The following is a 17,918-nucleotide window of genomic DNA, read 5'->3' on the forward strand; positions in this document are numbered from 1 at the left end:
ACTAAGTGCAGAGCCTAGAGTAAGCCGTGAGCTTCACAAGCAGGAGGAAGGGAAATTTAGGGCTAGAAAGGAGGTGTAAAGGACTAGAGGGCTATGTGCAAGGCATGGAAGAGGCCTGGGTTTGATCCCAAGTATGGCATGTGACCAGATTCCATTTAATGGTTCCCACACTGCACCATCAAAAAAACAGCATTTTCATAAAGAAAGAGATAGGTAGACGTATTTGGATAATTTTAACTATGGAGTTAAATAACCTTTAAAGGTACCTTGAATTTATTGTCTTTAAGGGTAAAGATTATAGGGCCAGAGAAATAGCACAGTGGGTAAGGCACTTGCCTTGCATGCACGCAACCCAAGTTCAATCCCTGGCATCCATATATGTATGGTCACCTGAGCAACTGCCAGAAGTGATTCCAGAGCGCAGAGCCAGGAGTAACCCCTGGGCACTGTCAAGTGTGGCCCAAAAACAAAACCAAAAAAAAAAAAAAAAGGCTGGATTAGCTGTATTATTTATATATTCCAATTCTGCCAAATTTATTGTCAAGAATGAACTATACTCATTTAAGATAATCAAGTCACTGTCATTACTGAAGTGAAAGTAAAGGTAGTTATCTACAGTATAAACTTTAACAGGCATGGGATAAGTTGAGTCCGGTCACTTCTATCAGTTCTGTACCTCTTCTTCTGGAAGCATCTTTCTCTGGCCATCCTTCACAGGAAATCCACTCCCAAAGTCTTTTGAAGAGATATCAGCTCCATATTCCACAATAACGTCTTCTTCAATGCTGCTCACCAGCCGCCAGAATTCCTTTTCTACTAACTCGGTGGGAACCATCTACAATAGGGGTGACAAAAATTATAAATTGCTAACTCATAAAAGCATAACCCGTTTATAATAAAGTCAATGTTTTAATTAACAATACAATTTTTGATCCCCGGAACTCAAATGATACCCAGCCCTGCCAGGAGTGATCCCTAAGTACAGCCAGGTGTGACCCAAAATCCAAAGGAAGCCAAAAAAAGAAAAAGTAGACTCTCACATGGACTGGCATATTGAAATAATCAGACTTAAAATTATCTGCCATCTCTCCAAAACTCTGAAGTGTATACTCCCGCACAGCTTGTTCAAATCCAAAGGCTTCTCGAGGCTTATTACATTCCTGGAAAGAAAAATTATTGATAATTAACTAGTACTCAAACATTTCCTTCTTAAATCATTTCCTTAAAACGAAGTAAATTCTATCAAACCTTGACAGCACAGCAAGTATTAACGACTTGATTTATGGTGTTGCAGCCTAGAACCTCAAATGCATTTTCACAACTTTAAAATAACTGCGTGGCAGTGAGAGCTTTAGACTCTGACGTTGGCATTAAGGTCTGGCACCAACGTGAACACTTGGAAGACTACTGACTTGGAGTCAAGTCCAGAGATACATGTCATTCTTACATCAGTGAATTTAGCTAAAGAAAAATAAGATATTCATGGAGGAAAGATAGGCAATGGATGAACCACTGGGTTGCTAAGATTTATAGCTAGAAATTACCGTTTTCCCCCATTCTATCAAACGACCAAAATCTTAAATACAGAGTAAAACTGCTACTAAATTAGCTAAGTAGGAGATAAACAATATTAATTTAAAGACCATAAAAGACACTTAAATAACCCTACTTAACTCCTTCCTTTCAATATCTATCACTACAGTTTAAAAAATAAACACAGAATTTAAAAATAGTAACATCTTTAAGTCTTTCAACAAAAATAATTCAGTATAATCAAAATTTCTACAAAATACCATCAATTACCATTAATACCATTAATTTGCATAAATACTAGAAATATACCCTGATTTCTAGAGTTTCTTTTGTGTCAAGAATAATTAGTGGGCCCGGAGAGATAGCACAGCGGTGTTTGCCTTGCAAGCAGCCAATCCAGGACCAAAGGTGGTTGGTTCGAATCCCGGTGTCCCATATGGTCCCCCGTGCCTGCCAGGAGCTATTTCTGAGCAGACAGCCAGGAGTAACCCCTGAGCAACGCCGGGTGTAGCCCAAAAACCAAAAACCAAAAAAAAAAAAAAAAAAAAAGAATAATTAGTATGGGTCCAGAGAAAGAGCATGGAAATAAGGCGTTTGCCTTTCATGGAGAAGGACAGTGGTTTGAATCCTGGCATCCCATATGGTCCCCTGTGCCTGCCAGGGGCAATTTCTGAGCATGGAGCCAGGAGTATCCCCTCAGCGCTGCCAGGTGTGACAAAAAAAAAAAAAATTAGAAGAATCTAATAATTATTACAATACATAATAATTAGTATATATTGTATAGATTAGTATAATTGTTTCAAGTAATATACATAATTAGTTACAGCAATAAATAAAATTATCTAACAAGTCAAAATAAGACCATTGCCTTGTGTGCTGTTAAGAAATATTATAATGTGCTACAATCCGGGGACTCGAGGGACAAAATAATTGCACATGGATTCTGTTTTATTTTATCTTAACGTTCTTTGGCTGAAAGTTCAAAGTTAAGATATCAGCAAGGGGACTTCTTCTGAGAATTATGTTATGGGTGATTGTCCTTCCACTGTAACTTTACCTTGTCCTCTTTCTTTGCATCTTTTGTTCTCATAATTCAAAATAAAAAAATTAAAAAAAATAAATAAATAAGACCACTGACCAAGGAATTTGTCATAATAAAATCGTTACATTTTCCCATCTATATCGTTCTTGAAAAAACCTGACAAAAGACAGTAAGAAAACTGCCTGTGTGTATGCTATACACATGTATTAATGCATTTAGGCTTAAAAAGGATGCACAAAGGTTAGGTCTATACCTCAGCAACACATTTTGGACACCTCCAGTCTCCTTTGGGAACATCGGGTAGAGGGGGAATTAAACAAAACGTATGATAACTGTCATCACATCCGTCACACAAAAGCAACTTATCTTCATTATTTCCCCGACCACAAAACATACACACATAGAGATCGACCTGTTGAAAAACAAAAGAATGTAAAAATTTTACCAGAAACTCCTGAATTGAAATGAAAAAATAAAGCACATTAACATTTTAAATCTTAAAGAAAGTGTAGGGATGCAGCGCCAGAAATAACACTCAGGGTCTCTCACATGCAAGGCAAGGGCTCCGCTGCTGACTACACCCCCAGTTCCTGAGTATTTATTTGAAATAACTACTTAAACAGGTTTTCGAAATATTCCTTAAATTTCTCACAAGCTGATAATGAAACATTTTAATCCCCTAGAATAGAGGTCGAGAACGCTTTTTAAAAAGGGGGGGGGGAGGTATTTAAAAGTTAACTTATATATTCTATTATGTTGTCCATGACTTAGGAGAATAGTCTACTTATAGACAGCACAAAGCTAACATAACTTTTTAGTCATCATCAGCTCGTCTTTTATTTGGGGACAGGGGCACACAAAACAACACTAGAAAATACTTTTAGCAGGTTTGGGGGACCATATGAAATGCCAGGGATTGAACCTGGGTCGACCATGTGCAAGGCAAATGCCCTAACTGCTGTAATATCACTGCAGCTTTTTAAGTAAAATAATCTTGGGCTGAAGCAATAGCACAGCGGTAGGGCATATGCCTTGCACGGGGCCAACCCAAGACAGACCTGGTTTCGATTCCCAACATCTCAGATGGTCTCCCGAGCCTGCCAGGATTGATTTCTGAGCACAGAGCCATAAGTACCCCTGAGTGCTACCAGGTGTGGTCCAAAAACAAATGGATGGATGGATGATAGATGATTGATAAATAGGTTAAAGATAGATAGATGTATGGATGATAGATGGAGAGATATAGACAGACAGACAGACAGACCATCTCTAGAAAAATATGGAGAGGAAGAAATAGGAAGAGAAACATGGAGAGAGAGAAGAGAAAGAAAAATAAGACACTCATTTTCAACAAAGAACTTGGGCGTTTCCAAAGGGGAGAGAGCTTTGAGTACACACCTCCAAGACAGAGGACACTTGTACCATGTCTCTCAACTAAATATATTGTATATAATTCCAAGATATAGAAAGATTAAAAAGCATAATTCTGAAGTAAGTTCTTTCCCACCTAACACACCTTAGGACACTTACAAAGTTAACAGAGAGCGTTCCTTTCCGTTGTCTCATTTGCATGTTAAATGCGTCTGACCTGTTGGTAACTTTTCGTCTCCGAGAGACCTCATCTTGAAATAAAAAGTTATAATAAAAAAAATATGTTAAGCGCTTACTACTGGACTAAATATTACATGTTTAATTAAAAGCCTCAAACATTGGGCCCGGAGAGATAGCACAGCGGCATTTGCCTTGCAAGAAGCCGATCCAGGACCAAAGGTGGTTGGTTCGAATCCCGGTGTCCCATATGATCCCCCGTGCCTGCCAGGAGCTATTTCTGAGCAGACAGCCAGGAGTAACCCCTGAGCAGTGCCGGGTGTGGCCCAAAAACCAAAAACCAAAAACCAAAAAAAAAAAAAAAAAGCCTCAAACATTATGAAGAAAATACACAATTAACTCCATTAAGTAAAGAATCTGAAGTCCAGGTAAAAGTTAAGATTACTTGCTCAAAATCAAAGTAAGTGGCAGATCTGTATTCTATTCAATCAATTTCAGGGAAAGAAATTATCAGAAAAATTAGGCTATTCTAAAATTCCAAAAAGTAAACAGAATTAATCTTAAACTTCCGATCAACTATAAAAATGTATTTTGGAAACACAGCTATTTTGAAAATCCCAGGCAAAGTAAAATGATCAGTTAACTCTAATTATAACCAAACCATTGTACCTTATTTTCTTTTTTAAGACCAATTAAAGGATTTTACCTTCTTTATCTTTTGTTCCCACTGTCAGGCCCACAACTTTAGGGCCAGCCCCAAAAATTCGAAGTTTCTTCAGTTCTGTATTTCGAGTCATTTCTCCAGTATCTGACTAAAAAACAAAAGAAATGCAATTCACATTAGCCTAATTATTCTGATAATGTTTATATTTTTGACACAAAAAAATTCCAAGATCCCCTTTGCAATGAAGAAAACAAATTGGGGGGGGGGGGGGGCCGGCGAGGTGGCACTAGAGGTGTCTGCCTTGCAAGCACTAGCCAAGGAAGGACAGCGGTTCAATCCCTGGGCATCCCATATGGTCCCCCCAAGGCAGGGGCAATTTCTGAGCACTTAGCCAAGAGTAACCCCTAAGCATCAAACGGGTGTGGCCCCAAAAACCAATAAAAAAAAATTTTTTTTTTTACTCTAAATCCACACATTGCATCACCCAAGGAGTCACCCTGACTCCTTTTCCAAAAAAAAAAAAACTATCTGATTTTGATTCACCCCTTTCCTTTACTTTGTTATTGATGCTGTATGCCTGGTCATTGCTTACTTCAGCTGTTGTGCTCACATATACACAACTACAATGCACCAGAAATCACACCTTTGTTTTAGTGTTGAGAGATCATGACAGTTCTGCCAAGGCCTAACTAAGACCATGAAAGTGTCAGGGTGGGGCCGGGCGGTGGCGCTGAAGGTAAGGTGCCTGCCTTGCCTGCGCTAGCCTTGGACAGACCGCGGTTCGATCCCCCGGTGTCCCATATGGTCCCCAAAGCCAGGAGCAACTTCTGAGCACATAGCCAGAAGTAACCCCTGAGCGTTACCGGGTGTGGCCCAAAAATCCAAAAAAAAAAAAAAAGAAAGTGTCAGGGAAACGACCAAGTCTCAGGCCTACAAGACAGGACTTAAACAAGACACATCTCTCTGTATCTTTCACAAAAGCACACTACTGATAGTAACTGGTATAACACTGGTAATAAATCAAGGAAAATGCTTTCCTCTAACTTCCTGATGAATACCCATCTTTGATTAGAGGACATCTTCGAAGATGAATAATCACTGTCATGGTTCAGTCATGACAATCCCATTTCATGACATAGCTAAAGATAGGAATGTTATCCTGGTCTAGACTATCCAACATAAGGAAGACTACTAAAAGACAGAGAGAATTCCATCTTCTAATAAAATAGAAAGCTTCCCTGAAGGGTGAGTGAGAAGAATAGACACAGGAACATATGCAACACAAGATGAGAAGTTAATGCTGCAGGTCCTACTGTCCTGAACTTTGCCCAGGCCATAGAGCTCAAGAAGCCAGCAGGGCCACACCCACTGGTGCTGGAAGGGAGGGCTCTGGGGATTCCTGGCAGTGCTCAGAGGACCAAGTGGGGCCTGGATAGAACCAGGTTGTCTTACACCTAGTCTCTCTTTGGCTTCTAAAAGATAAAGATAAAGGGTTCTCTCTTTGGCTCCTAAAAGATAGTTTCTTTTCTTTCTTTTCTTTTTTCCTTCCTTCCTTCCTTCCTTCCTTCCTTCCTTCCTTCCTTCCTTCCTTCCTTCCTCTCTCCCTCCCTCCCTCCTTCCCTCCTTCCTTCCTTCCTTCCTTCCTTCCTTCCTTCCTTCCTTCCCTCCCTCCCTCCCTCCCTTTCTTCCTTTCTTTCTTTCTTTCTTTTGGTTTTTGGCCCACACCCGACAGTACTCCAAGGTTACTCCTGGTTCAATGCTCAGAAATTACTCCTGGCAGGCTTAGGCAGGTTTATGAGATGGCAGGAATTGAATCTAGGTCAGCTGTGTCCAAGACAGCTGCCCTATCCATTGTGCTATCAATCCAGCTCCAAGAGAAAGTTTCTTAATGATAAAGTTCTTTTTTTCTGTACCCCCAGTGTTTTAAGTACAGAATTTCATTTTTTGAGAAAATTCTTTTGTCCCAATTTCTTTCCCTACAGCAAAACCTAATCCACAAGTCAATTAAGAGAACATTAGGGGGCCAGGGTAGTGGTACAATCGGTAGGGTGTTTGCCTTGTATGCGCTGACCTAAGACAAGACAGACTGCGGTTCGATACCCCCATATGGACCCCAAGCCAGGAGCGATTTCTGAGTGCATAGCCAGAAGTAACCCCTGAGCATCACCAGGTGTGACCCAAAAGCCCCCCCCCACAAAAGAGAGAGAAAGAACATTAAACTGAAGAAAGTTAAAAAGAATGGGCCCTCACGACCAACTGTTCTAGCCTCTTAACCTCTGAAAATCTTCAATACTGAGTGTATCTTTATGTGAAAACTGCTAGTCATCTAGCATCCTATTAGTTGAAGATAGTAGCTCCTGATAAATGGCACAATTTTATTCTAAATTGAAATGAACTATAAGCTCTAATGTTGACAAAATTAGCAATATTTAATTAAAATCTTAATTTAATTTAAATTTAATTTAATACATTTAATTAAAAATATATTCAGTAAGAAAATACAACTTTGTAACAGTTTCTGTATATAGCAAAGATTAATAAAAGACCATATAAAAGCTAAGTCTGCCAAAATAGCATTTAAAAATTCAAAATATATTCTTAAACCTTAGTAGCCTGGTTTTATTACCTCTATATTCCAATAATAAAACCAAACAGTACACATTCTTTACAACATTTATGTATTTGTCCACTAATAGGAATCACCAGAGAAATAGGCAACTACAGGTCTAAGACAGGGCAAAACGACAACTCTGTTATGAAGTACACAGACACGGATAAAAATTTCCAACAAATGCATAAAAGCTTAAAGGTAGTTACACTTGTCAAATCTAGGAAAAAATGATGAAAAAAGGCATTTTTAAAAAATGCTCTATAGTGGCCGGAGAGATAGCATGAAGTTAAGGCGTTTGCCTTGCATGCAGAAGGACAGTGGTTCTAATCCCAACACCCATGTGGTCCCCCAAGCCTGCCAGGGGCAATTTCTGAGCATGGAGACAAGAGTAACCCCTGAGCGCTGCCAGCTGTGATTCAAAACACGAAAAACAAAAAATGCTCTATGATACTAAAAAGAGGTCAGACATTTATCTACAGGCATTCATAAAAATTCATTAAACTGTACTTAAAATGTGTTTTTCTAATGAAATCATCTCAAAAAGTTCTGAAGAAAGGCAAATAAAACTAACTAGTCAGCATAGAAGCAATGAAATCTCAGTCTGTTTAAAATTCTCAGCGTGTATCCATTAACAAACTCAGGAAAGGATTATGGTTCATTTAAAACTTAACTGGAAAATAGTTTCTCAAACTCCCTGATTATTTATTATTCATTAAAAATCGAGAGCGGGGCCGGAGAGATAGCATGGAGGTAAGGCATTTGCCTTGCATGCAGAAGGACGGTGGTTCGAGCCCCAGCAACCCATATGGTCCCCAGAGCCTGCCAGGAGCAATTTCTGAGCGTAGAGCCAGAGAGTAACCCCTGAGCACTGCCGAGTGTGACCCAAAAAAAAAAAAATTTGATTGAGTGCTCTCTGATGAGGAAATCTAGTCCCAAGTGTCAAGAACAATGAGATATACTGGCATTTCAGGCTTCACTGTAGTGTATAAATATATTGAGGTTTTAGTAGTTCTTGACACTTAGAGGAGTTTTGAATGTAAAGAAATTAATTAGGGGCTGGAGAGAGAGCACTGTGGTAGGCCGTTTGTCTTGCAAGCAGCCGACCCAGGACCGATGCTGGTTCGAATCCCAGCATCCCTTATGGTCCCCTATGCTTGACAGAAGCAATTTCTCAGCACAGAGCCAGGAGTAACCCCTGAGCACTGCCAGGTATGACCCAAAAACCAAAAAAAAAAAAAAAATTAAGGGCCAGAGATGTAGTACAACCAATAATGTATTTGCCTTGTATGTGGCCAACTCAGGTTCCATTTCCCCACACCCCATATAAGTCCCCTGAAGGAGTGCACTTGAGTGCAGTGAGGAATAACCCATCAGTAATCACTGGGTTTAATCCCAAAATTAAAGTCAACAACAACAACAAACCAAAATTAAAATAAACAGAATGTGCAATTAAAATCAGTGTGGGGGCCGGAGCAATAGCACAGGGGGTAGAGCATTTGTCTTGCTGGGTTTGATCCCCAGGATCCCTTATGGTCCGGTCCTTAAGCCTGCTGCAGAGCAGAGCCATTAGTAGTAACCCGATATCTCTTTTCTTCTTTCTTCTCTCCCATTCTGCTTCCTCCATCTTTCTCTCTGCGCATCTCCCTTCTCCCTCTCCTCCCTTCCCCTTTCTTTCCCCCCTCTCCTCCCCTTCCCTCTCTTCTTCCTCTCTCCTCTCTCTTTCCTCTCTCATTACAAAAAAGTTACAGAGCTGTCATCACAGTATTTATTATATTTGTCATGAATGAGATCCTGAGTTCAATCCCTTACATGGGAGTACAGGGGAGTGAAGGAAGGTGCTAAAGCAAGAATTGTTGAAAGTCAGCCCCTGAAGAGGTTGACTGATGGAGGGATGGAGGATGAGGTATTTCCCCTCCAGCTCGGAGCACGCGTCTGCCACCCGTCCAGCCGATGGTTCTGAGGTGAAGCAGCGGGTAAACAGCTTGCAGACAGTCAGGCTTGTGGAAATATTAGCTTTATTCGGTGGACAAGACTAAAGTCCAAAGTCTCAGCCTTAGTTCCAGCAAAAAGCCTCTCGCCTTCCACAGACCCTTGTTTTTATCCCCCAGAATCAGGTATCACCCAATGGTGGGATCAGATACCACCCAATGGTGGGAGCAGAATCAGGTACCACCCTAGGGTGGGGGCAGAATGCCAGGAAGGCCCTAGGGTAGGGCACAATCACCGATCAGGGTAGGGTCAGTAACATAATAATCCCATAAAATATTTACATATACAACAAGAATGAGTGAAGAAAGGCAGAAATATGAGTCATAGTCAAAAGAAAATCAAGTTAATCAAATTTCAAGGAGAGAAATTTATTATATTAAGCATCTACACAACCAGACATGAGGAAATTAAAGGATTGCTTCAATTAAAATTTTGGCACTGATTTTGAGGGCAAAATTAAAAACTAAATAATGAGGGGCCGGAACAGTGGTGCAGAGGCTAGCCTTGCCCACACTAGCCTCAGATGGATCGCAGTTTGATACCCCAGCGTCCTATATGGTTCCCCAAGCCAGGAGCAATTTCTGAGCACATAGCCAGGAGTAACCCGAGCATTACCGGGTGTGGCCCAATAACCAAAATAAATAAATAAATAATGAAACCAAGATACTATAACTAACATCAAGAAAATGAAAACAGGGGCCGGAGAGATAGCACAGCAACAAGGTGTTTGCCTTGCACACAGTCGACCCAGGATGGACCTGGGTTCGATTCCCAGCATCCCATATGGTCCCACGAGCCTGCTAGGAGCAATTTCTGAACACAGGGCCAAGAGTAACCCCTGAGCACTGCCTGTTTTGGTCCAAAAACAAAACAAAAAGAACTGAAAAGTCATGAAACAAAGCATTATTTATAAAGAGAGCTTTTGTTTTTAAGGCACAGAGAGGATAGAAGGCTGAAGAGAAAAATACAGAGGTTAAGGCATTTCCTTGCATGTAGCCAACTCAGGTTATAATCCTGACATTGCATACGGTCCCTTCAAACACCTCGGAAGGTGGCCCTTAAGAACAGAACCAGTAGTAATCCCTGTCAAGCACTGTCAAATGTATCTCAAATATAACCATAAAAATAAGTAAAAGGTGGCCAGAGCAATAGCACAGCCAAGTGGGGTGTTTGCTTTACACATGGTTGACCCGGGTTAGCTCCCCAGCATCCCTGAGTTGCCAGGAATATCTTCTGAGCGCAGACCCAGCAGTAACATGAGTACTGCCAGGTGTTAAAAAAAAATGAAGCCGGGGCTGGGCGGTGGCGCTAGAGGTAAGGTGCCTGCCTTGCCTGCGCTAGCTTAGGACGGACCACAGTTCGATCCCCCGGTGTCCCATATGGTCCCCCAAGCCAGGAGCGACTTCTGAGCACATAGCCAGGAGTAACCCCTGAGCATCACTGGGTGTGGCCCAAAAACCAAAAAAGAAAAAAAAAAAAAAAAGAAGCCAAAATGGAAATAATCTTTAGTGAGAAAAGCACACTTCGCACACCATGACTGTAGCAATTAAGAATACTAATGGGTGGGGCCGGCAAGATGGCGCTAGAGGTAAGGTGTCTGCCTTGCAAGCACTAGTCAAGGAAGGACCGCGGTTCGATCCCCCGGCATCCCATATGGTCCCCCCAAGCCAGGGGCGATTTCTAAGCGTAGAGCCAGAAGGAACCCCTGAGCCAGTGTGTGACTCAAAAACCAAGGGGAAAAAAAAAAGAAAGGAATACATTACTCTGATGTAAGAAAAAACAAAATCTGGCATTTCATTATAGCATGGATGGAACTAGAAAGTGTCATGCTAATCCAGATGAGTCAGAAGGAAAAAGAGAAATACTGGATGATCTCACGCATATATGGAATATAAACAAACAAAGGAATAAGCAACAAAAGAGCATAAGAACTAAGATACTGGAGCCAGAATAATACTGCAGCAGAGTGGGTAGGGTGCTTCCCTTGCTCGAAGTCAACCCAGGTTTCAATTCCCAGTTCCTCCTAGACTTCCAGTAGTGACCCCTGAGTGTAGAGCCAGGAGTAAGCCTTGAGCCCAGCCAGCTGTACACTCCCAAAAAAGAAAACTCACAAGATAATACTAAGAGACCTGAGGCCAAGAGATGTGGAGAGAAGAGATTTAGAGACAGTGGTGGAAAGGTACTGGCACTCTGCTTGTAGGTACATTCACATTATAAGCTAAGATATCACTACTTTCAAAATCAAAATATTGAAGCCAGGGTCCGAAGTGATGGTGCAGTGGAAAGGCATTTATTTGCCTTGCACACGGCTGACCCAGGACGGACCACGGTTCTATCCCCCGGCATCCCATAAGGTCGGTCCCCCAAGCCAGGAGTGATTTCTAAGCACACAGCCAGGAGCTGAGCCTCACTGGGTGTGGCCCAAAAATTAAAAAAAAAAAAAATACTGAAGCCAGATTAACAGTACAGGGGTAGGGTGTTGGCCTTGCATGCAACTGACCTGGTTTCAATCCCCGGCATCTCATACATCTCCCGAGCAATGTCAGGAATAAATCCCGAGTACAGAGCAAGGAATAAACCCCTGAACACCATCAGGTGTAGCCAAAAACATAAATACCTCAATAAAAATGCTTGTTTTTTTGTTTTTTTAAACTTTTATTTATTTAGTGTTTTGGACTACACCCAGCAGGGCTCAGAGGTTACTCCAGGCTCTGTGCTCAGAAATCGCTCCTGGCAGGCACGGGAGACGATGTGGGTTGCCGGGAATCAAACCCGAGTGGCCGACTGCAAGGCAAACGCCCTACTGCTATGCTATCATTCCAGCCCCTCAATAAAAATTGAAAAAGTAGGGGGGGAGAATGGATTTATCTTGGGGCTACCTCCAGCAATAATCTGCCCAATGGGCCTTGTATTTTCGGTGTCCTATAATAATACTAAGGAGCCTGTGACACTAGGGATTGAAATTAGAACCTCTTGGATGGCAGGCATGCACTGCAATCCCTTGAGCTATCTGCCCAGGCAAGCTTTTACATGGTTTCAAAACTACCAAAAAAATTTTTACACAAGCTTGAAATCAAGATAAGCAGAAGCAGACCAAAAAAAAAAATCATTCAAAAAAAATCAATCCATGGGGTCGGGCGGTGGCGCTAGAGGTAAGGTGCCTGCCTTGCCTGCGCTAGCCTAGGACGGACCGCGGTTCGATCCCCCGGCGTCCCATATGGTCCCCCAAGCCAGGAGCGACTTCTGAGCGCATAGCCAGGAGTAACCCCTGAGCGTCACTGGGTGTGGCCCAAAAACAAAAACAAAAAAAAATCAATCCAGGGCCAGAGAGATAGCACAGCGGTGTTTGCCTTGCAAGCAGCCGACCCAGGACCTAAGGTGGTTGGGTTCAAATCCTGGTGTCCCATATGGTCCCCTGTGCCTGCTAGGAGCTATTTCTTTTCTTTTTTTTTTTTTTTTTTTGGGGGGGGGGCCACACCCGGTAACGCTCAGGGGTTACTCCTGGCTATGTGCTCAGAAGTTGCTCCTGGCTTGGGGGACCATATGGGACACCGGGGGATCGAACCGCGGTCCGTCCAAGGCTAGCGCAGGCAAGGCAGGCACCTTACCTTTAGCGCCACCGCCCGGCCCCAGGAGCTATTTTTGAGCTGACAGCCAGGAGTAACCCCTGAGCACCGCCGGGTGTGGCCCAAAAACCAAAAAAAAAAAAAAAATCAATACAAGGAAAGATACTGTGGAGGTAGGGCATTTGCCTTGCATGCAGAAGGACAATGGTCCAAATCCCAGCATCTTGAGCCTGGTTCCCCAAGCCTGTCAGGAGCGATTTCTGAGCGTTGAGCCAGGAGTAACCGCTACCGGATGTAACCCAAAAACCAACAAAAAATAAAAATAAAAATTCAAGGGGGCAGAGCGGTGGCGAAAGTAGTCGCATGCTTGCCCTACACTAACCTAGGACAGACCAGGGTTCGATCCCCCAGCATCCCATATGGTCCTCCAAGCCAGGAGCGATTTCTGAGCACATAGCCAGGAGTAAGCCCTAAGTGTCGCTGGGTGTGGCCCAAAAACAAACAAAAAAAATATCAATCCAACTCTTCAAATGTTTCAGATCTTAAAATAATAATAAACTGTAGGGGGAAAAAACAGACTAAGAATTTACTGATTTATAATAAAGATATCACTTTCTCAGTGAATTTCATTAAATTCACATTCCCTGTGCCAGAGAGACAGTATAGTGAATAAGACATTTGCTCTGTATGAGCCTGATTCAGACTCAACCTCCGGCATCCCAGATGGTCCTGTGAGCACCTCCAGGAGTGACTTGTGAGGAGTCAGGTGTGGCGATAAAACCAAAAATAAATAGGTTCACATTTCCCATTCAGAATATTTACCTCTCAGCTATTAAAGTTCCAAAGAGGCCATTACTAATCAGGAGGCTATTCAGTAAGGATAATCTCAGGACAAGGAAAGCGGACATGAAATGAGAGCGAGCTCCTGAGACGAAGTATCATTTGCTTGCTTCTTCAATAACAGAACCAGATCCATTCTCTCCTTCAAGTGAAATTGCAACTGAACTTACTTCTCTGACTCCTCCTTACAATATGAACCTTTCCATTCTTATAACACCGTCTCATCTTCTTATCTGTTCATGTTAATGATCGTGATTCAGTACCGATAGTTTCTGGCAGACATATATATTATCTCTGATTTCTTTACTTTTGTTTATGGTTACAAATGTGGGCCAGAGTTATAGTACAGCAGTAGGGTAATTGCCTCGCACACAGCCGACCCAGGACAGACCTGGGTTCAATTCCCGGCATCCCATATGGTCTCCCAAGCCTGGCAGAAGCAATTTCTGAACACAAAGCCAGGAATAAGCCCTGAGCACTACTGGGTGTGGCCCAAAACAAACAAAGCAAAACAAAAAACCCAAATATAGTTACAAATATGTTAAATTTATTTAAGAAAACAGAGGTTTGGAACCGGAGCGGTGACACAAGGGGTAAAGTGTCTGCCTTGCCCGTGCTAGCCTAGAATGGACTGAGGTTCGATCCCCCAGCGTTCCATATGGTCCCCCAAAGCCAGGAGTGATTTCTGAGCACATAGGCAGGAGTAGTCCCCTAGCGTCACTGGGTGTGGCCCAAAAAAGCAAACAAAAAAAAAAAAAAAGAAAGAAAAAGAAAACAGGTTTAAAATAGTGCTATTGGGACCAGAGAGAGAATACAACAGGTAGACTGCTTGCCTTGCATGAGACCACCCCTCGATCTCTGGCATCTATAAGACCCTTTAAGTCTGCCAGGAGAGACTTGCAAGTGCAGAGCTAGGAGTAATCCCTAGTGTGGCAAAAAAAAAAAAAAAAGTGTCTTAAGGAAGGTAGGATAGCCTAAATTCAACAAGTTAGTAGTGTAATCTCTCAAAAGCCTTTACCAACCAGCTCAAAATTATTTCTGGCTAACTCATGGACTTACACATACTCAGAAAAATATAAAGAAACAAATAAATAGCAAAACTATTTCCACCAACTACCTTATCATCTGATTGGTTCATTTAAAAGCAACTTCTACACAACAGTAAGAATGGTGAAGGGCTAGAGAAATAGCACAGCAGTGTTTGCCTTGTAAGCAGCCGATCCAGGACCTAAGGTGGTTGGTTCGAATCCCGGCATCCCATATGGTCCCCTGTGCCTGCCAGGAGTTATTTCTGAGCAGATAGCCAGGAGTAACCCCTGAGCACCACAGGATGTGGCCAAAAAAAAAAAAAAAAGAATGGTGAGTAGGGGCCTGAGCGATGGCACAAGTGGTAAGGCATCTGTCTGCCTTGCCTGCACTAGCCTAGGACGGACCGTGGTTCGATCCCCCGGCGTCCCATATGGTCCCGCAAGCCAGAAGCAATTTTTGAACACATAGCCAGGAGTAACCCCGAGTGTCACTGGATGTGGCTCAAAAACCAAAAAAAAAGAATGGTGAATGATCCTTTTTCCTGCATGTCTCTATTTCATATGAAGCAATGATAAAAATACTTAGTTTTTGCAAAACCCAAAACAAAGAATCCATGAGTGCCAACAAATAATAATATAATAAACATGTAGACCTCTATAAATTTGGCTCTTAATTTTACTTGAGTCAGGTACTTCACTGTTTGTGAGGAAGAAAATTGGACTAACGGGAGCCAGAGTCATAGCACAGCAATAGGGCTTTTGCCTTGCATGGGGCAACCCGGGCCAATCCGGGTTAGATACCTGGCATCCAATATAGCCCCCGAACCTACCAGGAGTAATTTCTGAGCACAGAGCCAGGAGTTTCACAAACCTCAGTCACTTTCAGATAATAGTGGCTAGAGGAGTATGTATTATGCAACCAATAAAAAGGGCTCACTATAATGGTACATAGTCTGATCAAAATATTCATGTTGTGGGGCCCGGAGAAATAGCATGGAGTTAAGGTGTTTGCCTTACATGCAGAAGGATGGTGGTTAGAATCCTAGCATCCCATATGGTCCCCTGAGCCTGCCTTTCTGAGCGTAGAGCCAGGAGGAACCCTTGAGCACTGCTGGGTGCGACCCAAAAACCAATAATTATATATATATATATATATATATATATATATATATTCATGTTGTGGGCTTGAAGAAATAGCACAGCAGTAGGGCATTTGCCTTGTATGCAGAATGATGGTGGCTTGAATCCCGGCATCCCATATGGTCCCCAGAACCTACCGGGGCAATTTCTGGGCAGAGAACCATGTTCTCCATTTCAAATATCTTTAAATAATGTTGAACACCAGATTCAGCACCACAGAAATATAAAGATTTTTAATTTTGGAAGCTGGAAGCAGAATTTTATTGCAACTGGAAGATACTCACCCTTTTTTCTCTGAATTCTAAGATATACAGTGTCCAGCCTACAAACTTTATCTTACCAAAAAAAAAAACTTGAAAATGCAACTCTGGGGGGCCGGGCGGTGGCGCTAAAGGTAAGGTGCCTGCCTTGCCTGCGCTAACCTTGGACGGACCACGGTTCGATCCCCCGGTGTCCCATATGGTCCCCCAAGCCAGGAGCAACTTCTGAGCACAAAGCCAGGAGTAACCCCTGAGCGTTACTGGGTGTGGCCCAAAAACCAAAAAAAAAAAAAAAAAAAAGCAACTCTGAGGAAGATAGATAGATTATGAAAGCGCCAGAGAGAGAGCACAACCGTAGGGTGTTTGCCTTGCATGCAGCTGACCCAGGACAGATGGTGGTTCGAATCCCGGCATCAAATATATAGGGTCCCCTGAGCCAGCCAGGAGCAATTTCTAAGCACAGAGCCAGGAGTAACCTCTGAACACCACCAGGTGTGACCCAAAAAAAAAACAAAAAAAACAAAACAAAAAAGATAGATATAGAAAGAAAATGTTGGGAATTTTTCTTCATTAGTGTTTGAAGTATTTTAGGTCGCAAGACACTACTTAAGTTTCACGAGATTGGGGGCCGGAGAGATAGCATGGAGGTAAGGCGTTTGCCTTTCATTGCAGAAGGTCATCGGTTTGAATCCCGGTGTCCCATATGGTCCCCCGTGCCTGCCGGGAGCAATTTCTGAGCATGGAGCCAGAAGTAACCCCTGAGCACTGCCGGGTGTGACCCAAAAAAAACACACACACACAAAAAAAAAAGTTTCACGAGGTTGACTCAGATTATGCTGTGGTTTCACAGTATAAGGAATGAGTCGAAAATAGAAAAAGGAATGAGTAGAAAATAAAATCAGAATGAGGCCAGAGCAATAGCACAACAGGTAGTTTTTGCCTTGCATGCAGCCAGCCCTGGGTTTGGTCCCTGGCATCCCATATGGTCCTCCCAAGCCTGCCAAGAATAATTTCTGAGAGCAGAGATACAGGAATAACCAGAGTGCAGTTGGGTGTGTAGCCCACTTTCCCACCCCTCTCACTTGTAAGCATAAAATAAAATACAATTAAATTTCATCAGTTTAGGGACTGGAGTGGTGGCGCAGACAGTAGGGCATCTGCCTTGCACATGCTAACCTAGGACGGACCGCAGTTCGATCCCAGGCGTCCCATATGGTCCCCCAAGCCAGGAGTGATTTCTGCATGCATAACCAGGAGTAACCCCTGAGCATCACAGGTGTGGCCAAAACAAAAAATTTCATCAGTGTATTTATTTGTGAAATAGGCTGTATAGTAAGTATCCTTTATCTTTCTGTCAAAAAGTACTCAAAATGAAGCAAAAAAATAGCTTCCTAAGTCATATCAGATTAAATTTCACAATCCCCACTCTCTCAGAGGCTAGAGGAAAGGTAAATATTCTTTCTAGTTCTAAAGACAGAAGTATGTGAATGGTCTGCTATAGCTAGATCAATGCACTTAAAACTCCTGTTAAAAATGGAGTTGGACATTGATACCTGAGACTTGACACGTCTTGTTCTCTTCGGCAGAATGTTCATTCTTGTACCAGGCTCTGGGGATGTTTGGACATCAGTGCCAAGAACCTCAGGCTCCACTTTTTCCTTAAGACCTAAATTAGGCATTTGTACACCCTAAAGAAT

At 42.4% G+C, this 17,918-nt stretch overlaps 1 protein-coding gene across 1 annotated transcript in view; it reads right to left on the reverse strand.

Annotated features, from left to right (window-relative positions):
• KDM5A (lysine demethylase 5A) overlaps window positions 1-17,918 on the reverse strand; it is a 108,314-nt gene that overhangs the window by 78,818 nt on the left and 11,578 nt on the right. Inside the window, exons 5-10 of the mRNA XM_049783032.1 lie at window positions 17,775-17,909; window positions 4,830-4,935; window positions 4,106-4,197; window positions 2,829-2,987; window positions 1,041-1,160; window positions 677-835 (exon numbers count right to left, since the gene is read on the reverse strand). Of these exons, the coding sequence (XP_049638989.1) occupies window positions 677-835; window positions 1,041-1,160; window positions 2,829-2,987; window positions 4,106-4,197; window positions 4,830-4,935; window positions 17,775-17,909 (771 nt within the window). The remainder of the gene's footprint in view (window positions 1-676; window positions 836-1,040; window positions 1,161-2,828; window positions 2,988-4,105; window positions 4,198-4,829; window positions 4,936-17,774; window positions 17,910-17,918) is intronic.

This window comes from Suncus etruscus, chromosome 11 (genome assembly GCF_024139225.1).
Source record: "Suncus etruscus isolate mSunEtr1 chromosome 11, mSunEtr1.pri.cur, whole genome shotgun sequence".
NCBI classification, from domain to species: domain Eukaryota; kingdom Metazoa; phylum Chordata; class Mammalia; order Eulipotyphla; family Soricidae; genus Suncus; species Suncus etruscus.